Raw genomic sequence first — 17,418 nt, 5'->3', positions numbered from 1 at the left:
GCCCGGTCTCTGCTTTGGGGCTCCCATCTCATGAGATAAGTACAACCCTAATGGTGTATTGTGCCTAGGAGGAGGAGGAGCGAGACGAGAGCGGCTGTGAGGAGGAGGAAGGGCGTGAGGATGAGGATGAAGACACGGGCAGCGAAGAGAGCCTGGTAGACTCAGACTCCGACCCCGAAGAAAAGGGTGCGTGGGTTGGGGCAGGGGAGATGAGACACTTGTAGCCAGTCCCCATGGTGGGACTGTCAGTTAGAACTTGGCTCCCAAGAAAAATTTCGGATGGATCAGGGTGGGGTCGGGCCTGCTAATGTTGTCAGAGACTGCTTGTCTAGACAGGGCTTGGAGTCCTGCACGTGAAGCCAACAAAATAGTAATAACAAATGATGGGTGGCACTTAGCTCTCGGTATATGCCCACCACTGTGCTTAGGTCGACCCTTCACAAGACTTGATGAGTCCAGTGCTTATCACTGCCTTGTGCAAAGGTACTGGCCTTCCCTGAGTTACCACTGAGCATGATCAGAGAGGTCTCTGACCCACTTTGGTGGATTCTGATGAATGACTTTGGCTAGTGCCAACACCCTCCTCTTCATGTGCAGACATCTGCCCTTCAGCTCTGTCCTGTTGTCATTTCCTACCTACAGCCCTACAGGGTGCTCTGGGTCACTTTATCCTCCCCCACCCAAGCGTGGTCCTATGGTGATGCAGGCTCGTGGGCCCATCAGGGTGGGGAAGGTGTTAGACTCCCTCCAAGCTCCTGAGATCAGACATGCGTTTCTAAAGTGGCTCATTGAACGTGTTGGCCCATGTGGCAGCACTCTGCCTACCTTTCCAGTCACTGATAAAGGATGGTCCCTGACCCCCGACTGCCACATCTGCTCCCTTGCCCCAGCCCCTGGCACGGGGCTAAGTCTGCCTCTGTCCGGCCTGCAGAAGTCAACTTCCAGGCAGACCTGGCGGACCTGACGTGCGAGATTGAGATCAAGCAGAAGCTGATTGACGAGCTGGAGAACAGCCAGCGGCGGCTGCAGACGCTCAAGCACCAGTACGAGGAGAAGCTGATCCTGCTGCAGAACAAGATCCGAGACACACAGCTGGAGCGCGACCGCGTGCTGCAGAACCTCAGTGAGGCCAGCACCACGCTCCTCTTACCCATTCCCTGCTCTGTCAAGAAACCCAGCATCATTCTGATAGCACCTGGCCTTCTGCACAAGGGACCTCTGGCCAACACTGCGACCTTTGACCCATAGTTAAAACGTTCTTGTATCTAACCCAGTTTCTCTGCTACTTTTGTTTTGCTTTCAAATTACTTGCGTGGTGTGTGTGTGTGAGAGAGAGAGAGAGAGAGAGAGAGACAGAGAGAGAGAGAGAGAGAGAGAGAGAGAGAGAGAGAGAAAGAGGTCAGAGGGCAACTTGCAGAAGCCTGTTCTCTCCCGCCACCATCTGGGTCCCAGGGATTGAACTTTGGTCATCAGGCTTGGCAGCAAGTGCCTTTATCTGCTGAGCCATTTTGATGGTCCCCTCTTTTTGAGACAGAGTCTTGCCATGTAGCCCAGGCTGGCTTCAAAACTTGTGGCAATCTTTCTGCCTCAGTCTCCCTGTGGTAGAACCATGCACGGGTGCTACTATGCCTAGCTCTTTTTTCCTTTTTCCATCTTAAATATTAGGAATCTTTAATCCTCTATCTCCCTAGGCACGTGACTAAGATACCTCCCAACCCCACCCCTCCCACCCCTCCCACCCACACTATATCCAGATTATAAGGCTTCTCAAGTTGTGCCCCCCCCCCCTTCTGCTGTTTTGCAGCCTACTCATTCGGTGATTCATTTCCTTGTCCCCTTATTCAGCAAATGTTAGTTGAATTGCTTATCGAGCAGGTGTTATCCGGGGGCTGGAGTTGCTTTAGTGTGTAAAATCCTTCTCATGGAATGTACACTCTAGCAGAGTAGCAGCATAAAGTGAGCAGAACTGCTATCCAGGCCGGCACAACCGAGTCGGGCTTTCGTTTTGTTTTTTAATACGGAAAGGAAAGGGGATGGCGAGCTTAGGGGTGGGCAGCTGGGGCATGGAAGGCTACCCGGAGAGGGTGACCTTGGAATCAGCTCAAAAGAGATGAGGCAGCACAAGAGCAGAACTAGAAATGGAAAGAACATTCCAGAGAGTGGGAACAGAAGACCCAGAGGCAGCCGTGAGCCCGGCATATTGGTGGAATGGCGGTCTAGACCAGTCAGAGAATGGGTTGTGTCTGTCGTTAGACGTTTCTTTGACTCAAGAGTATTGAGAGGGTAAGGAGTTTTGGGGGAGAGGTATTACAGACTTAAAGGCATTTCTAAACCACAATGCTTGCTGTAATATAGGAGGATGAAAGCAGAAGCTAGACCACTTAGGAGGCAGATTGGACAGGTGGTTAAGATGTGGTCAGATTCAAGGATTTCGAAGGTTGAGCTCAAGGCTTGGTTGTGTGGACAGGAGGCTTGGTTGATAAGGGAGCCAGGTCGGGATTTGAGCCACCGGGCAAGAAGCAGTAAGATTTTCTGAGATGGAGTGATATGTGGAAGTCGGCTTGCTCTTAGACATGCAGTTGGGGATGTCGGTTCCCAGTCCTGGTGGGAGTGTCTGGCCAGTGTATTCTTTCTTGTTAACACCACCTTTCCAGAGACCAGAGTCTTGGTCTGAAAACACTGCTGAGCAATGGAGTGTCAGAGCAGGAAAGGGACTAGGGCGGCTGCTGAACCCACATCCTCGCTGTTCAAACGAAGAAGCAGGCTCAGGGAAAGGGTCAACTGTAAATTTAGAACTCGGGGCCCGTCTCCCCATCAAGCCCACATGTAGTGGGAACCGTGGAGCCTGCAGCTCTGACACCACTTCCCCCTGTTCCCAGGCACCATGGAGTGCTACACGGAGGAGAAGGCCAACAAGATAAAGGCGGATTATGAAAAGAGGCTGCGGGAGATGAACCGGGACCTGCAGAAGCTCCAGGCTGCCCAAAAGGAGCACGCCAGGCTGCTCAAGAACCAGTCCCGCTACGAAAGGGAGCTGAAGAAGCTGCAAGCGGAGGTAGCGGAGATGAAGAAGGCCAAGGTAGGCAACGGACACGAGGAGCGGGGTCTGGGGACCTATGTCGTGTCTTAGGATCCGTGTTCCACATTAAATATTATCACTGCTGTCAAGTGTGGCTCTTCCACTGAACACACATCACCTGATTTGGTCCTGCCCCAAGCATGCGCACTCCCTCCTAGTAACCTGGCTTCATTGCGGGCACCTTGCTCAATGCTGCCCTCGTATTGGGAAGCTGTACTAATAGTTGCACTATTAGTATAATATATATATGTTAGTATAATATATATATTATATATAGTGATATATATATCACTATAGCTGTACTAATATTTTCTGTCTGCACAAGGAAGCCTTAAAGCCTCATTTGGTACAAGCCTCTAGTCATAGTAATAGTTGGCACTGTTAGGCATCTTGCATGCTCAGTCACGTTCCATCCTTAGGAAAGGAGGCTAGCATTCCCATTGTGTTCAAGGAGATCTGAAGCTCAGGGAAGGTAATTCCTGCTACCAGGACATAGTGCTGGGATGCAACTTCTGCCCTTGATGTTCTGAACTGGTGTGTGTTCTTGGTGGCTCTGGGCCGCAGTCCACAGGGTACAGTCTGCAGGGTCTGCTCTTTTGATGGCATTGGCTTGGGTCTTGAACTTCTGGTATCTGGGTGGTTTTAGCTCCTGCCTGAGCTTGCAGATCCTTGCTCTGTGTATATCCTCCATCACCCTCGGACCTTCCTGTCCTGGCCCATAGCTTCTGGTATCTCTCAGCTCTCCATACAGCCCTGAGCTAAGCTCTGGGACTAGACCCCTAACAAAGCTTGGCAAAGGTGCTAGCCCCAGCAAGCTGAGTCCCTTGGGGACTCATGGGACAGGAGTCACTAGGAAGTGTGTCTTGACTGCTGACCTGACTGATTCTGGCCAGTGGACACGGGAAAGACAAAGCTAATTGATTTTAGAGGAAATGGATCTGTACCTGGACAGGCTGTCCTTGGGGAGGTCCAGGTCCTCTATTTGCAGATGAAAAAGTCCCTCCCTGCCTTGCTGTGATCAAACCAGCATGGCCCCAAAGAGCCCCAAACTCACTTTCTACTTCAATATTTCCACCCTGTAGACATGATGCCATTGATGGTAAAAGGACTTGCGATTCAAACACCCACAGAATCCCCTGGGCCCCTGGAGCCCTTTAGTAATGCAGAGGGGGCCCAGTGAGCTCTAGTCCCAGGCTGTCTGCAGTCAGCTGTGACCTGGGTACTACTACATGTACTTCTGAGCCAACTCTGGCATGCTTGTCTGTTGATGCACTTCCCCCCCACCCCCCCACCTCCCCCCCCCCCCACACTCCCTGATTTCTTACTGGTGCCTGTTCAGGATAGTCCCAACCTCCCCCAACTAGCTCCCATCTTGAGTGGAAATGACCCCAGACGCCTCACAAGGGCTCACTCTCATGGGGTTTCTGAATCTTGGAAAAATGACCAAATGCCCAAGACGTGGTACAAAGACAGGAGAATCCACCCGTGTTCATGTTCTCAGTTCTTAGACCTCTGAGGCCCTTCATCCAGGACCTAGCTCTGGTCACCTGACTATGCCCTTGTGATCCCAGGGCTGTGAGTGGAAAAGAAGGGCCTAGGGTTGTCTCACAGTGCCCGAGCAGGGCCCCAGTTCTTCCTTTGAAGGGTAGGAAGAAGAGCAGCCAATGACTAAGCAGAGCCTGTGTCTGCAGATCTTGACGGGGTGAGACCCAGAGCTACAGGGTCTCCTGATAGGAACCCTGCAGAGCAATGCTGCCTCAGTCCTGAGCCCATTTCAACCCTGTCCTGTACCAGGCGTGCACTCATCTCCCTGCAGTGAGGAACGCAGACGCACATGCAGGTGACTTAGAGGAGCCTGGGTTTGGGAAGTGAGATGACCCAGGCTCCAAGTCGAGCCAGCTCTTCCTAGCTCTGTGTCTCTCAGTCACTTTGTCTGGAAGACTCATTTCTTTCTTTGTAAAACAGGAGAGATGCGCATCATAAGGCTGGGGCCTGCCACGTAGCAAGTTATTATGTTGCTGTCACTATGAGACTGGCCCTGGAATCTCAGCCAAGCTGAGGATGGTGGCTTTTAGTGGGGACTGGGATAGACTGTAAGCGGTAAGGCCACTTCTTTAACGGCTAGTCAGATTATCTTAGCCCCTCAGGACGAGCGGGGAGGAAATCTTACATTTCGGACCCCCAAGTCAGTGATGTCTAGAGGGCTACCTCCCTGACCAGTGTCCTCAAAACCAGCTGTGACTGGGCATATCAGCCGCTCTTGCCCACTCCTGCCTCACCTCCAGTGTCTCTGCCATCCCAGGTGGCCCTCATGAAGCAGATGCGTGAGGAGCAGCAGCGGCGACGGCTGGTGGAGACCAAGAGGAACCGGGAGATTGCTCAGCTCAAGAAAGAACAACGGAGGCAGGAGGTAAGAGCTCCCTGGAGCCTTCAGCCACCCTTCCCTACCAGGACCCTTCACCCCCCAGTTCCTACTGTTCCAAGTGACAACACCCATGCTTGGAGCACATACAGCCTATTAGAAGGGTGGCGCCACGGTTGGCTTTGGTCCCATCCAGAGAAAGGCATGAAGTTTTCAAGGCCACTAGCAAAATCGGACACATGGAGCTTCGGGCACAGAAGAGCTAGCCTAGGAAGACTGGCTAGTTCAGATTCGTGTTCATAGTAGGAGACAAGACCAAGAGAATTGCCCTGGTGAGCGGGGATTCCTCATGGCCACTCCTGGTAGAAAGGCGCAACTCTGTGTGTCATCTTATCTACAGTTTGGCAGTGTAAGAATCACCCAACACAAGAAAATCTTGAGCTTTTGGCTGTAGAGCGCCCAGCCTGTCCCCAACCCTGTCTGGACAGCAAGAGTGTGGTTGGCGGCTGAATGTGGCCCAAACCTTTCCTTTCAGTTTCAGATACGGGCCTTGGAGTCTCAGAAGAGGCAGCAGGAAATAGTCCTGAGGAGGAAAACCCAGGAGGTGAGGACTCTCATCAGGCTGGGATGTACAGGGCTGGCTCCCAAGTTACCCTCTAAAGCAATGTGGGGGGGAAGGGGGACGGAAAAGCATGCTGCTTGGGGCCTGGATCTCCTTTCATTCAGTGAACATAGCCTGCCAAATTGTAGGTAGCCCATGAGAAATGACTTCTCAACCAGTGAGCCGAACCTAGAGGGCAGAAGACACACACCCCACCCCCAGGGCCTGACCGGTCATTTAAAAGCCACGTAGTGGTGACACACTTGAATCCCACTTGGAAGGTAGAGACAGGCAGATCTGTGAATTCGAGGCCAGCCTGGTACAAAGTGAGTTCCAGGAGAGCCAGAGCTGTTATACAGAGAAACCTGTCTCAAGAAACAAAAGCAAAATAAACAAAAACAACAAAGAGAAAAAGGGGCTAGGAAGATGACCCCATCAGTAAATGACTTACCACATAAGCTTGAGGACCTGGGCGTTAATCCCCAGCACCCTCATTAAAAACCCGGCATGGTGGAGACAGATGAATCTCAGAGCTTGCTGGCCAGCTGGTCTAGCTAACTGGAGAGCTCTGGGTTAACTGAGAGACACTGAGTAATAGAGAAATAAAGCAAGACACTCGGTGTCCACCTCTGGAGTCCACACAGGAAACATGTGTACATGCACACCCAGATGTGCACACGCATACACACCCATAAAACACATATCCTTCAAGGAAATACGAGTAAGGAGAGAGAGAGAGAGAACATCTCTTGTGTTTATTTTACATTGAAGGCTTCTTATCCCTTTGCAGCCCCAAGCTCAGGCCTGCACAGTGCCTCTGTTCTCCCAACCCTCAAGTCAGGCTTTCCTGAAGCTCCAGTCTTCCTTGCTCACTGGGTCCCCTCTTCTTGTCCTCACTTTGCCCAGGTTTCTGCACTAAGGCGCTTGGCAAAGCCCATGTCTGAGCGAGTGGCTGGGCGTGTAGGATCGAAGCCCCACAATTTGGATTCTGGGGCTGAGGTATCTGCCAGCACTACCTCGTCTGAGGCTGAATCAGGAGCGCGCTCTGTCTCCAGCATAGTGCGCCAGTGGAACCGGAAGATCAACCACTTCCTGGGAGACCATCCTGCAGCCACTGTCAATGGCACCCGCCCAGCCAGGTGAGGAGTGAGAGCAGGGCCTGTGGGCAGGATGGAAGTGTGAGCAGGCCTGTGGGCCCAGCCAGGTGAGGAGAGTGAGCATGGCCTGTGGGCCCAGCCAGGTGAGGCGTGTGAGCAGGGCCTGAGGACAGGATGGGACTGTGAAGCTCTGGAAAGTGCTCTGGTGCCTGGGCTGTCTGTCAGGCTCTGTGCAGGAGCTCAGTCGATCTTCGGAGGTTCAGAGCAGTCAGCCAAAGCCCGTTTGCCTCCCTCTCCCAGGAAGAAGTTCCAGAAGAAAGGGGCCAGCCAAAGCTTCAGTAAGGCTGCAAGACTCAAATGGCAGTCCCTGGAACGGAGGATCATCGACATTGTCATGCAGAGGATGACCATTGTCAACCTGGAGGCTGACATGGAGCGACTCATTAAGGTGGGGCCCCCCTCATCCCTCCCACCCCACTTTCCACCTGCACAGTCACTCCCCACTTCTCCGGCTCCTCGTGCCTGTTCTGACCTCTGCGTGACCCCGACAGGCGGGTGTCTTGGTGAACGATCTGAAAGCAGAGCTTGCTTAGGCCGAGGTGTCCCCTCCATCACTATCCTCCCTCTCTCCAAACCCCCCACAGAAAAGGGAGGAGCTATTCCTCCTACAGGAGGCCCTGCGGAGGAAGCGGGAGCGTCTGCAGGCTGAGAGCCCCGAGGAGGAGAAGGGGCTGCAGGAGCTGGCTGAGGAGATGGAAGTGTTGGCAGCCAATATTGATTACATCAATGACAGCATCACTGACTGCCAAGCCACCATCATGCAGCTGGAGGAAACCAAGGTACCCACAGGACCCAGCCTGGCTGGGTGGGGTAGTAGCAATGAGCGGGCTCGGCAGCCCTGTGTGACAAGGTTTCTGCGTTTTGGTCTCAAATAGGAGGAGCTGGACTCAACAGATACGTCAGTGGTCATTAGCTCCTGCTCACTAGCTGAAGCCCGCCTACTGCTAGACAACTTCCTCAAGGCGTCCATTGACAAGGTGAGCTGCATCTTCCCGCGAACTGGGCATGCAACACATACCCTGGTGGTGAAGCCCACGGGTTTGGCTCCTTCCCACCTGCGTCATTCACAGGCTGGGACAAGCTACTGAACCTGCAAGCCTCCACTTCTGTGGCTATAAAACCGGAGCATTGACAATACAGAGCTTGTAGTTGGTTGTACAGAACGCTGCACGTAAGGGCCTTGGCATACCACACGGCTTCAGTTAAAGGTGCCCAGGCCCATCCTCAGCAGGACTGGACTTGGGTCTGTTGGAGCAGAGGGAGAAGTGTGTGCATATTGGGAATCGGGGAGCAGGAAACAAAAATTACATTCCACACCCCCCTCACGCCCCCACCCCCTGCCTACTAGAACACCAGGAGTCATTAGACTGAAGAAGGTTTCTTCCTATCCTAGGGCCTGAGTCTTGGGGACAGACACCAGCTAGTCTGGAAAGAAGTGGGGAAGCCATCCTGCCCAAGTCTTAGCCAGACCCCCAGGGGCTCCTCAGTGCTGCTTTTTGTCTTAGGGGGCTGTAAGGGTGTGCTAGGGCTGCCATGACAAAATGTCACAGGCTGGGTGGCTGGTGCATCAGGGATGTCCTTAGTCTAAGATCCCAGTGTCAGCAGGGCGTTTTTTCCGAGGCTTCTCTCCATGGCCATGGTTTCTTCTCATGTCTTCACATGAACTTTCCTGCATAGCCTATCATGGTCTATTATTATAAGGACACCAGTCACACTGTATTAGGGACTACCCCTATGACCTCATATTATCCTAGTTCCCGCTCTAAAGGACCTGTCTCCAAGTACAGTCACATTTTATGGTAACAGGGGTTGGGACTTCTGCACTGAACGAGGGGTTGTAAGTTTACCCATAACAGAGTATATACTAGGGTGACCTTCATGTGTGTGTGTGTGTGTGTGTGTATGTATGTATGTGTGTGTATGCGTGTGTGTGTGTCTGTCTGTGTGTCTGTGTGTGTCTGTGTCTGTGTCTGTGTATGTGCCTAAGGGCTACATCAGCCACAGACTAGGAAGAGTAAGCCCAAGCCTTGTTCTTTGTCCCCAGGGACTACAGGTAGCACAGAAGGAAGCCCAGATCCGGCTGCTGGAAGGACGACTAAGACAAACAGACATGACAGGCTCTTCCCAGAACCACCTCCTCCTAGATGCTTTGCGTGAGAAGGCCGAGGCACACCCTGAGCTGCAGGCCCTCATCTACAATGTGCAGCAGGGTATGCTTCAGTGTGGGGAAGGCTTTCCAGCTCCCAAAACCCCCTGTGTGAGAACTCCCCCCAAGCCTTGGTCCGAGAGAAAGGCTGTGTCCCCTTTCCACATATTCTGAAGGGGTCTCTCAACCATCTTCTTCCTTCCTTCCCCCACTCCCTCAGAGAATGGCTATGCGAGCACAGACGAGGAAGTCTCAGAGTTCTCTGAGGGAAGGTGAGTTTTCAAGCAGGGAGTCACTGGCTGCCTCATTGCATGCACCTGGGCGTGGAGGGGGGTCGGGGTGCACCGGGTTCACCATAGGCCCCAGGGCTAAGCTTGGATTCGCCGGTTCTCTGGGGCCCACATGACTAAGTCCTAGAGAGACTTAGATAGTTAGTTACAGTAGAACTATCATGGTCCTAAGCTCTCTTGCTTTCTTCCTCAGCTTTTCCCAGTCATTCACCATGAAAGGCTCCACCAGCCATGACGACTTCAAGTTCAAGGTAAGCCCTGCTGGAAATCAGGCTGTAGGTTTAGTGGGGCCCGCCTCTCTTCTCACAGCCTATCCCTATGAATGCAGTTCCATGCCCCCAGCCCCCATTCAATTTTGTCCGCAGCAGGAATACAGATGCCAAGAAGGATGTGGCCTGGAACAAGGGGTGGCATGGTGGGAGACCAACCTAGAATTTGCTATGTAGGCTAGGCACCCACTCTTTCTCACGATGGGAGAAATGACAAGAACTCTTTCTACCCCATGACATCACTATATCCAGAGACCCTACTTTACAGAACGCCTCCCTCTCAGCCTGAGACTCAGAGTTAAAGCTGACTCTGGAACTCTAGGTTACATTTCCTGCAACTATTTGTTGGACCGCATGAAAGTCAACAGTAAGAGAGTTTTCTTAACAATGAGAGATCGGTGATGAGAACGAACCAGCACTCAGGTCTTATTAAAGTCAGATGTGGGAAACTGCAGGCTGTGAGCAATGCGTTATGCCTAGTCCTGGAGCTATCTGATTAGATCAGTTTGGATGGACACTCTGGTTTGCACATCAGCAACTCTCCCTCAGGCCAGGCAGTATCATTTTCCTCAAAATTTACCCACTTCTCATGGGTTTTGGTTTTGTTTTTTCCCCACCAATACTGGAGTTTGAACCCACACTGAGCTAGACCTTCTGCTCTCTGCTTTTTTTTTTTTTTTTTTTTGAGTTAGACTCTCGGTCTCCTATGTACCTGGGATAGCAGGTCTGTGTCATCAGGCCCAGTTCTTACTTCCCCTTTATGGTTCATCAGTTGGTCAAGTTGGTCCGCTCATTCCTCCTCTCCTAGGGTGAGCCTAAGCTATCTGCCCAAATGAAGGCTGTGTCTGCAGAATGCCTGGGACCCCCACTGGACAGTTCCACCAAGAACATTACCAAGTCCCTGGCCTCCCTCGTTGAGATCAAAGAGGATGGAGTGGGCTTCTCTATCCGGGACCCCTATTACCGGGACAAGGTCTCACGCACGGTCAGCCTGCCCACCCGGGGCAGCACTTTGTAAGGAAGGGGATCCAGGTACGTGGGTCAAGGTGGGAAGAAAGTTAGGTCTCGGATTCATTGGGCCCTTCTTTCCTAGCCCTCGACAGTCTCGAGGTGGCACGGACACATCCCCTCTGACCCGAAGAAAGTCCTATGACCGGGGGCAGCCTATCAGGTGAGAATACGTTCTAGAATTTGCTCAAGTCCCTGTCCAGTCCTTAGGTGCATGAATGGCTTTGGGATTCTTCTCAGTTAATCATCATACACACTTGCTGATACGGCCCTTTATGGCCCCATGGTCATATACTTAGTCTTAAGAGGTTTGGTGGTCTTCACAGCTAGATGATGAGGCATCTGGACTCAGAGTGATCATTGTGTGTGAAAGGCAGAGAAAGAACCTGCCCCAGACCCCAGCCTTTACCAAAACAGACGCACATAGCACTGACTTGCAAGTGGCCTTGGTAGTCAGGAGTTGAAAGGACATCTGTATGCTTGTAGCCACACAGACTTCATCTGTGAGCTCAGAGAGCACCCGGAAGTTGCTGTCTGAGGACTGAGATGAACTCAGGATGCCGATCCAAAGGGAGGGCAACGTAATGACAGCTTTCCACTGAGGGGAGTCAGCAGGCCATCAAGGTGGTAGACTCTTCGTTGAAGGAACTGTCAGTTCTCATGGTCCACAGTTCAGCTCTTTGAGATGTTCTGAACACCGAGCCGGTGAATCAGAGCCAGAACTGTTCTTGGGGAGGATGGAGGGCCCGGTTCCTGCGAGGAGCTGACCACGTTTTCAGTGGTGTCTGCATCACCTTGTTTAAACAAAGACACCTTAGTTACTGTGTACCATGGACTGACGGTGCTAAGCTCAGCAATGACACTGTAGCTTGGGCTCCAGTGAAGCTTGTCAAGCCTTTCTCAGCTTTCTAATGCTTAACAATATCAGAGAGGACTGTTTCAGAAATCAAAAATCACCATATAATTGGGATTGATACTTGAACTCTTAGCACCCAGGAGGCAGAGGCAGGCCAGTCAAAGCCACCCTGGTCTATATAATTTGTTCCAGACCAGACAGGGCTACATAGTGAGATCATGTGTCAAAAGAGACAAATAAAAATCAAAATCATCATTAAGAAACACAAAAATGTGATAATAAATAAAGGCAGTAACTTGAACATCCACAGGACATGTGTTTGCGGGATCACGGTGGACACAGCCTCAGCTGGAAGCACACACAGCACACACACATACACACACACACACACTTGAGTTACCTAAAACTTCCATTGCTGGAGAGATAGATAATCCATAGTTAAGAGCACTGGCTGCTCTTCCAGAGGACCCTAATTCAATTCCCAGCACTCACATGGCAGCTCACAACTGTCAGTAACTTCAGTTCCAGGGGATCCAGAATCCTCACACAGATATATATGCAGGTAAAACACCAATACACATAAGATAAAAATAAATTATATATATATATATATATATATATATATATATATATATCCACTACTCAGTGTAAATCAGACAGAAAATCACCAGGAACACTGTGGGATTACAAACAAATTTCAAAGAGTAGGTGAAACTCCAAATACACCATGGGTGTGCTTTTAAGAATAGCATCTGGGTGCTGGAGAGATGATGACTCTGTGATTAAGAGCACTGGCTGTTCTTCCAGAAGACCTGGGTTCAACCCCCAGCTCCCACAGGGGCTCACAACCACCTGTAATTAACTCCAGTTCTAGGGTGTTTGGTGCCCTCTTTTGGCCTCCACAGGCATTGTGCTCTGATACAAATGTGGGCAGAACACCCGCACACATGAAATAAAATAGATATTTTAAAGCATCATCTAGGATTTTGACCGGGGTCACTACAAAACAAGCCCTGTCTTCCTGGGGCTTTATGGTGGGGCAGAAGCTGGAAACCCAATGCTGGGTAGACTTGTGGATAAGGGCGTGGTCACTGATGACTCTGTTCTCATTTACCAGATCCGCAGACATGGGATTCACACCTCCATCGTCACCTCCTACTCGGCCCCGCAATGACCGCAATGTCTTCTCTCGTCTCACCAGCAACCAGAGCCAGGGATCAGCACTGGACAAGTAAGAGCAGGCCCGTGGAGAGCCAATCAGGGCTTTGAGGCTGGGAGGGAGTCTGTGGGAACTGGTCAGCTGGGGAGAACTCAGCCAGTCTATTTCAGCTCCTCTGAGCCATGAGGCCCTTGAAAGTCTCATCTTCTCTGTACTGACCAAGGGTCTCTCCTTTCCCCAGAGCATGCTGGGATGCCAGGAAAGGAACAGACGGAAGTTAGCTTGCTAGGGTGAGACAGTCAGGAGTGTGGGCAAGCATACCAGAGGGTACTCTAAAGTGCTCCTTTCATCTGCCTCTGCTGTCTCTGCTGTTCTCTGAAGCCCTTTCTTAAACTCCCTGACTGCAAAGACTTTACACAAGGCCCCAGGAATCCTTGAGCACTGCCCCATGGACAGCGACCTCTGGGTTATACCTGTGTGGCAAGCTCAGCTCCCTGTATTCACAGCTCCTGCTGGTGTGCTGTGGTTGCTATGAGGTCATTCTGTTTGCAGCCATCCTGTATTCAGAAGGTGCTCAACCTTGCTTTACAGTCTACTGAACACGCATGACTCACAGACACATCCCCTTCTGTCAATCAACCCAAGAATCGGCTGTCTTCCCTGATTTGCATAAGAATGTGATCCATCCAGGTGGGGGTGGCGCCTTTAATCCCAGCACTTGGGAGGCAGAGGCAGGCAGTTCTCTGTAAACTCGAGACCAGCCTGGTCTACAAGAGCTGGTTCCAGGAGAGTCTCCAAAGCCACAGAGAAATCCTGTCTTGAACCCCCCCCCCCCCAAAAAAAGACTGTGGTCCAAAGCTTTTGCCTAGAAAGTGGCCCAGAATCTGGGGCTGCTGACTCTAGCCAACCCTGACACTCTGACAATGGACTTTGCCTTAGAGAGGACCTCATCATTCATGGTTTCATTTCTGTGCTCCCCCCAAGCACACTGTGACCATCTTGAGTTCTATGGTTACCCAAAGGACTCCTTTCTTTTCCCTGAAAGATTTCTTGCCATGAGGAGCAATGATGCTGTGACCTTCAGGGGAGCCCCAGGTTATAGACTGCGTGCCCTTTGTACGTGATACATGCTCTGCCCACGCTCTCACAGAAACATCCCTTCTGGCTCAAAGGGCTGCTCCCTAGATGCTAAACTCATGAGGGGCAGACCCCACAGGTCAGCGTCCTTCATCTCAGCTCCTGCTACAGAAGCTGTGGGTGTGCCTGACCCTCCCTCCCCATCATGACACACCCCTCCCCAGTGTCATGTGGCTGGCTTGACTGGTCACTTTGTTTATTATCCCCCCACCCCCAATTCAGGGTTTCTCTGTAGTTTTGGAGTATGTCACTTTATAGACCAGGCTGGACTTGGACTCACAAAGATCCACCTGTCTCTGCCTCCCGAGTACTGGGATTAAAGGCGTGCGCCACCACCACTTGGATATTATTTGTTTCTTCATTTCGTTTTTTGAAACAGGGTCTTAATACTTTACTCTTGTCCTTCTGTTTTACCCTCCTAAGCACTAGGACTACAGGCATGTGCCACTACATCCATCCTAGACTTGTCCTCCCTGACCCCCACAAACTGGGGTAGGACTCTGTCCCTTCTAGCCTGGTCTACAGGTTTTGGTCCTATCCATTGGTCCAGTCTTGGGACCCACATGCAGCACAGAGTTAACTTCCAGACATGATCTCAGGGAGGGAAAGAGCAGCGGGGCCGTCTTGTGTCCTTGGGCAGGCTTGAGCATTGCTGGAGTGCTGCAGCTGGTCCCGGCTTACACAGTGGGCCAACCAGAGAGCCTGGAACTAGCAAAGAGCCCTGGAACCCCCAAGAGTGGGCTGGCCTCCCACAGCTCCTATGGCCCTCCCCCTCCCCCTCCCCTGCTAGCTGAGAGACCCCCTGGTTGTCCGCTGGTGGGGGGCTCTCCCAGCTCCCAGGCCAGTCTGTTCCCACCCCGACCCCACCACCTTCCTCGAAGGCCCTCTTCCCCTCCCCTGCCTCTCTCTGCCTTCCCTGAGGAGAATAACCACCCTCTGACCTCCCTGTGCTGTTGCTGCTGCTGCTGCTACCGCCATTCCTATGTGTTTTCCTCTCTCCCCTAATCCAGCTAATTTTCTGCCCTTCCCAGGTCTGATGACAGCGACTCCTCTTTGTCGGAGGTCCTGAGGTACACACAGAATGTCTCTCATGTTTGAGCCCCTTCTTGCTCTCTCTCTTTTTTTTCCTCTCTGCCTCATGCTACACCAGCCCCTCCCTCCTGTACCCCTGTCCTCAGCATGCTGCCCCTCCTCTCCTAGCCCCTGCCTCTTCCACATCCATGGCTCCCCTGAGACCTCTTCTCGCCCCATGGTTCCTTCCTCTCGTGGTGGCCCCGTGGCCTCAGACTATGCCATGCCTGGCTAGAGCTAAGGGCCTGTGATGGGGTTGCTTGTGGCTAGCCCTGCTCTCTTCTCCCTCCTGCCCTGGGCAAGGTGGGGAGGGACATGGAAGCCTGGGTTGGACTGGAGTTGAAGCAAAGCTTCACTGCTCAAGAGGTGACATGAGGACCTTGTCAGCGCTAGTCTTTATTGAGCGTCGTTGGCTATGGTGGCTGTGCTTGCGGTTCTCTTAACTTAGCTTGGGTTGGTGGGTGAGTCTTGCAAGCTTCAGCTCTGAGGGGCACCAAGGGAGACAGTGCCCTGCTTGTATCTCTTAGCACACAGCTTGTGGGGGTCTATTCCACTTAGGATCCCAGCATCAGAAGGCTCCCATATAAAGGCCAAGAGCTCCCTCTAGCTCTCCAGGCACACTCTCTGGTTCCCAAACTCTGCCTGACTGTGGTTAACACCACTGATTTATCCTGTGCAGTGAGGCCTTGCCAATAGATGTTACCAGTAATACGCCAGCTTCTTTCAACTCCTTTGATATATACATTCTCATGGCAATCTTGGCCTAACTCAGCCCAAACCAGAGTCACAAGCTGGAAGCAAAAGCAGGGAGTTATTTATGCATGTGCTTATCTGGCATGTGGGCATGTCTGACTAGTGTCCTGGTGTCGCACCTGACCAAGGCAAGTCTGCAGGATCGTGCAAGAGTGCTCCATGCAGGATGTGGGTCATCTCGGTAATCCCTACAACCATTGTGTCCACAATAGCCTTCTCTATTGAAGAGCTAGAATGTGGTTTTGATGTAACGTAGCTGGGTCTCATCCTTAAAGACCTTCCTGAGAAAGGCAAAACCATCCTCAGAACCCCAAGAGGTATATTAAAACTCTCATGCTTATTTGACTTGGCCTTATTCCTGCTCCCAGGCTGTGCAGAACCAGCGGGTACCATTCCAGGTCCAGGCAGGCCCAGGCAGGCTTGCTCCAGAAAGGCCCAGCATCCCAGCCCCCCAGCTGGGCTGCAGTCCCCTGATCTATCTATCCCTTTGGAGGTTTTAGGGGATTTTTGTTTGTTTGTTGGCTGGTTTGCTTGTGTTTGACACGTTTTCCTATGTGTGCCAGGCTGGCCTTACGTTCCTTATATAGATTAGTCTGGCCTTAAATTCACAACAATCCTCCTGCCTGAGCCTACCAAATGTTGGGATAACAGGTGTGTGCCCAGCCCTGATTTATCCCTTTGTAAGTGACAGGCACAGATCTGACCATGCTGGTCCAACTCGAGGCTCTGTGTAGGTGTCCATCTGCCTCACTGCTGGAAGGTGCCGGCCCTAGAACACTGACTTCCAAATGAAGTATGGGGAGGATGACAGCCTGGACATCCTTCCTCTCTCCTGTCCTCCCCACATTTTTGACCGCCAAAGAAGTGTGTAGACTGATGGAAGCTCCAGAGGTCACTGTTAGCACTTGGTCCTCAGCCCGACCCCACCAGGGCTGGCTGCATGCCCGTCTCTGACTTCTAGTTAGGTAGCCTTCCCATTCCTTCCCGTGTGCCTGGCACGGGCTTCTCCAGCAGGGCTGAGGATGGCAACTGCAGCTCCTTCTGGCTTCCAGACCCTGGTGGAGTTCTGCTAGCAGTCCTGGAATCTCTCATTGTTCACTGTCCCCTCTCAGCCCAGACCCCTCTCTTATGTGTGCTTCAGTCAGCCTGGCCACGGTCTCCTTGGCTGACTGGCGCATCCTCTTTCCCTCTCTCCTGGGAAGGGGCATCATCACCCCCATCGGCGGAGCAAAGGGAGCACGGACAGCCCCATTGCAGTGTGTCTCCATGGCCGAGGGCCACACCAAGCCTATCCTCTGCCTGGATGCCACCGATGAGTTGCTTTTCACGGGCTCCAAAGGTGCGTGGAGACTTGAGGGGCCGTGGGGTTAGGGTCTCTCACCCACCCCACATTCCTTTCCCAGCTTGGGCTGTGAAGGCAACGGCATACAGAGCCCAAACGAGAGTTGAGGCTGCGTGGAGAACTTGCTGGACTCTTGTCTTTTGCCTTGGCTCAGGGCTCTCAGTCAACTCACTCCTGGCTGAGCCTTC

The 17,418-nt window shown here is 52.2% G+C and overlaps 1 protein-coding gene across 4 annotated transcripts in view; it reads left to right on the top strand.

Moving 5' to 3' along the window:
* The window catches only part of Kif21b (kinesin family member 21B), a 48,563-nt gene that overhangs the window by 22,311 nt on the left and 8,834 nt on the right, over positions 1-17,418 (top strand). For 2 of the 4 annotated variants that reach the window (XM_040737346.1, XM_013115879.3), the window contains exons 13-29: positions 69-186; positions 932-1,123; positions 2,880-3,079; positions 5,382-5,489; positions 5,977-6,045; positions 6,949-7,181; positions 7,440-7,587; positions 7,784-7,978; positions 8,075-8,176; positions 9,244-9,409; positions 9,566-9,617; positions 9,829-9,886; positions 10,713-10,918; positions 10,998-11,075; positions 12,886-12,999; positions 15,096-15,134; positions 17,091-17,227. In XM_040737346.1, the coding sequence (XP_040593280.1) occupies positions 69-186; positions 932-1,123; positions 2,880-3,079; positions 5,382-5,489; positions 5,977-6,045; positions 6,949-7,181; positions 7,440-7,587; positions 7,784-7,978; positions 8,075-8,176; positions 9,244-9,409; positions 9,566-9,617; positions 9,829-9,886; positions 10,713-10,918; positions 10,998-11,075; positions 12,886-12,999; positions 15,096-15,134; positions 17,091-17,227 (2,215 nt within the window). The remainder of the gene's footprint in view (positions 1-68; positions 187-931; positions 1,124-2,879; positions 3,080-5,381; positions 5,490-5,976; positions 6,046-6,948; positions 7,182-7,439; positions 7,588-7,783; positions 7,979-8,074; positions 8,177-9,243; positions 9,410-9,565; positions 9,618-9,828; positions 9,887-10,712; positions 10,919-10,997; positions 11,076-12,885; positions 13,000-15,095; positions 15,135-17,090; positions 17,228-17,418) is intronic. The other 2 variants (XM_040737347.1, XM_040737345.1) reach the window with 1 other exon arrangement.

Source organism: Mesocricetus auratus, unplaced genomic scaffold (genome assembly GCF_017639785.1).
Source record: "Mesocricetus auratus isolate SY011 unplaced genomic scaffold, BCM_Maur_2.0 Super-Scaffold_100676, whole genome shotgun sequence".
Lineage (NCBI taxonomy): Eukaryota > Metazoa > Chordata > Mammalia > Rodentia > Cricetidae > Mesocricetus > Mesocricetus auratus.
This window is presented reverse-complemented; position numbering and strand designations above follow the sequence as displayed.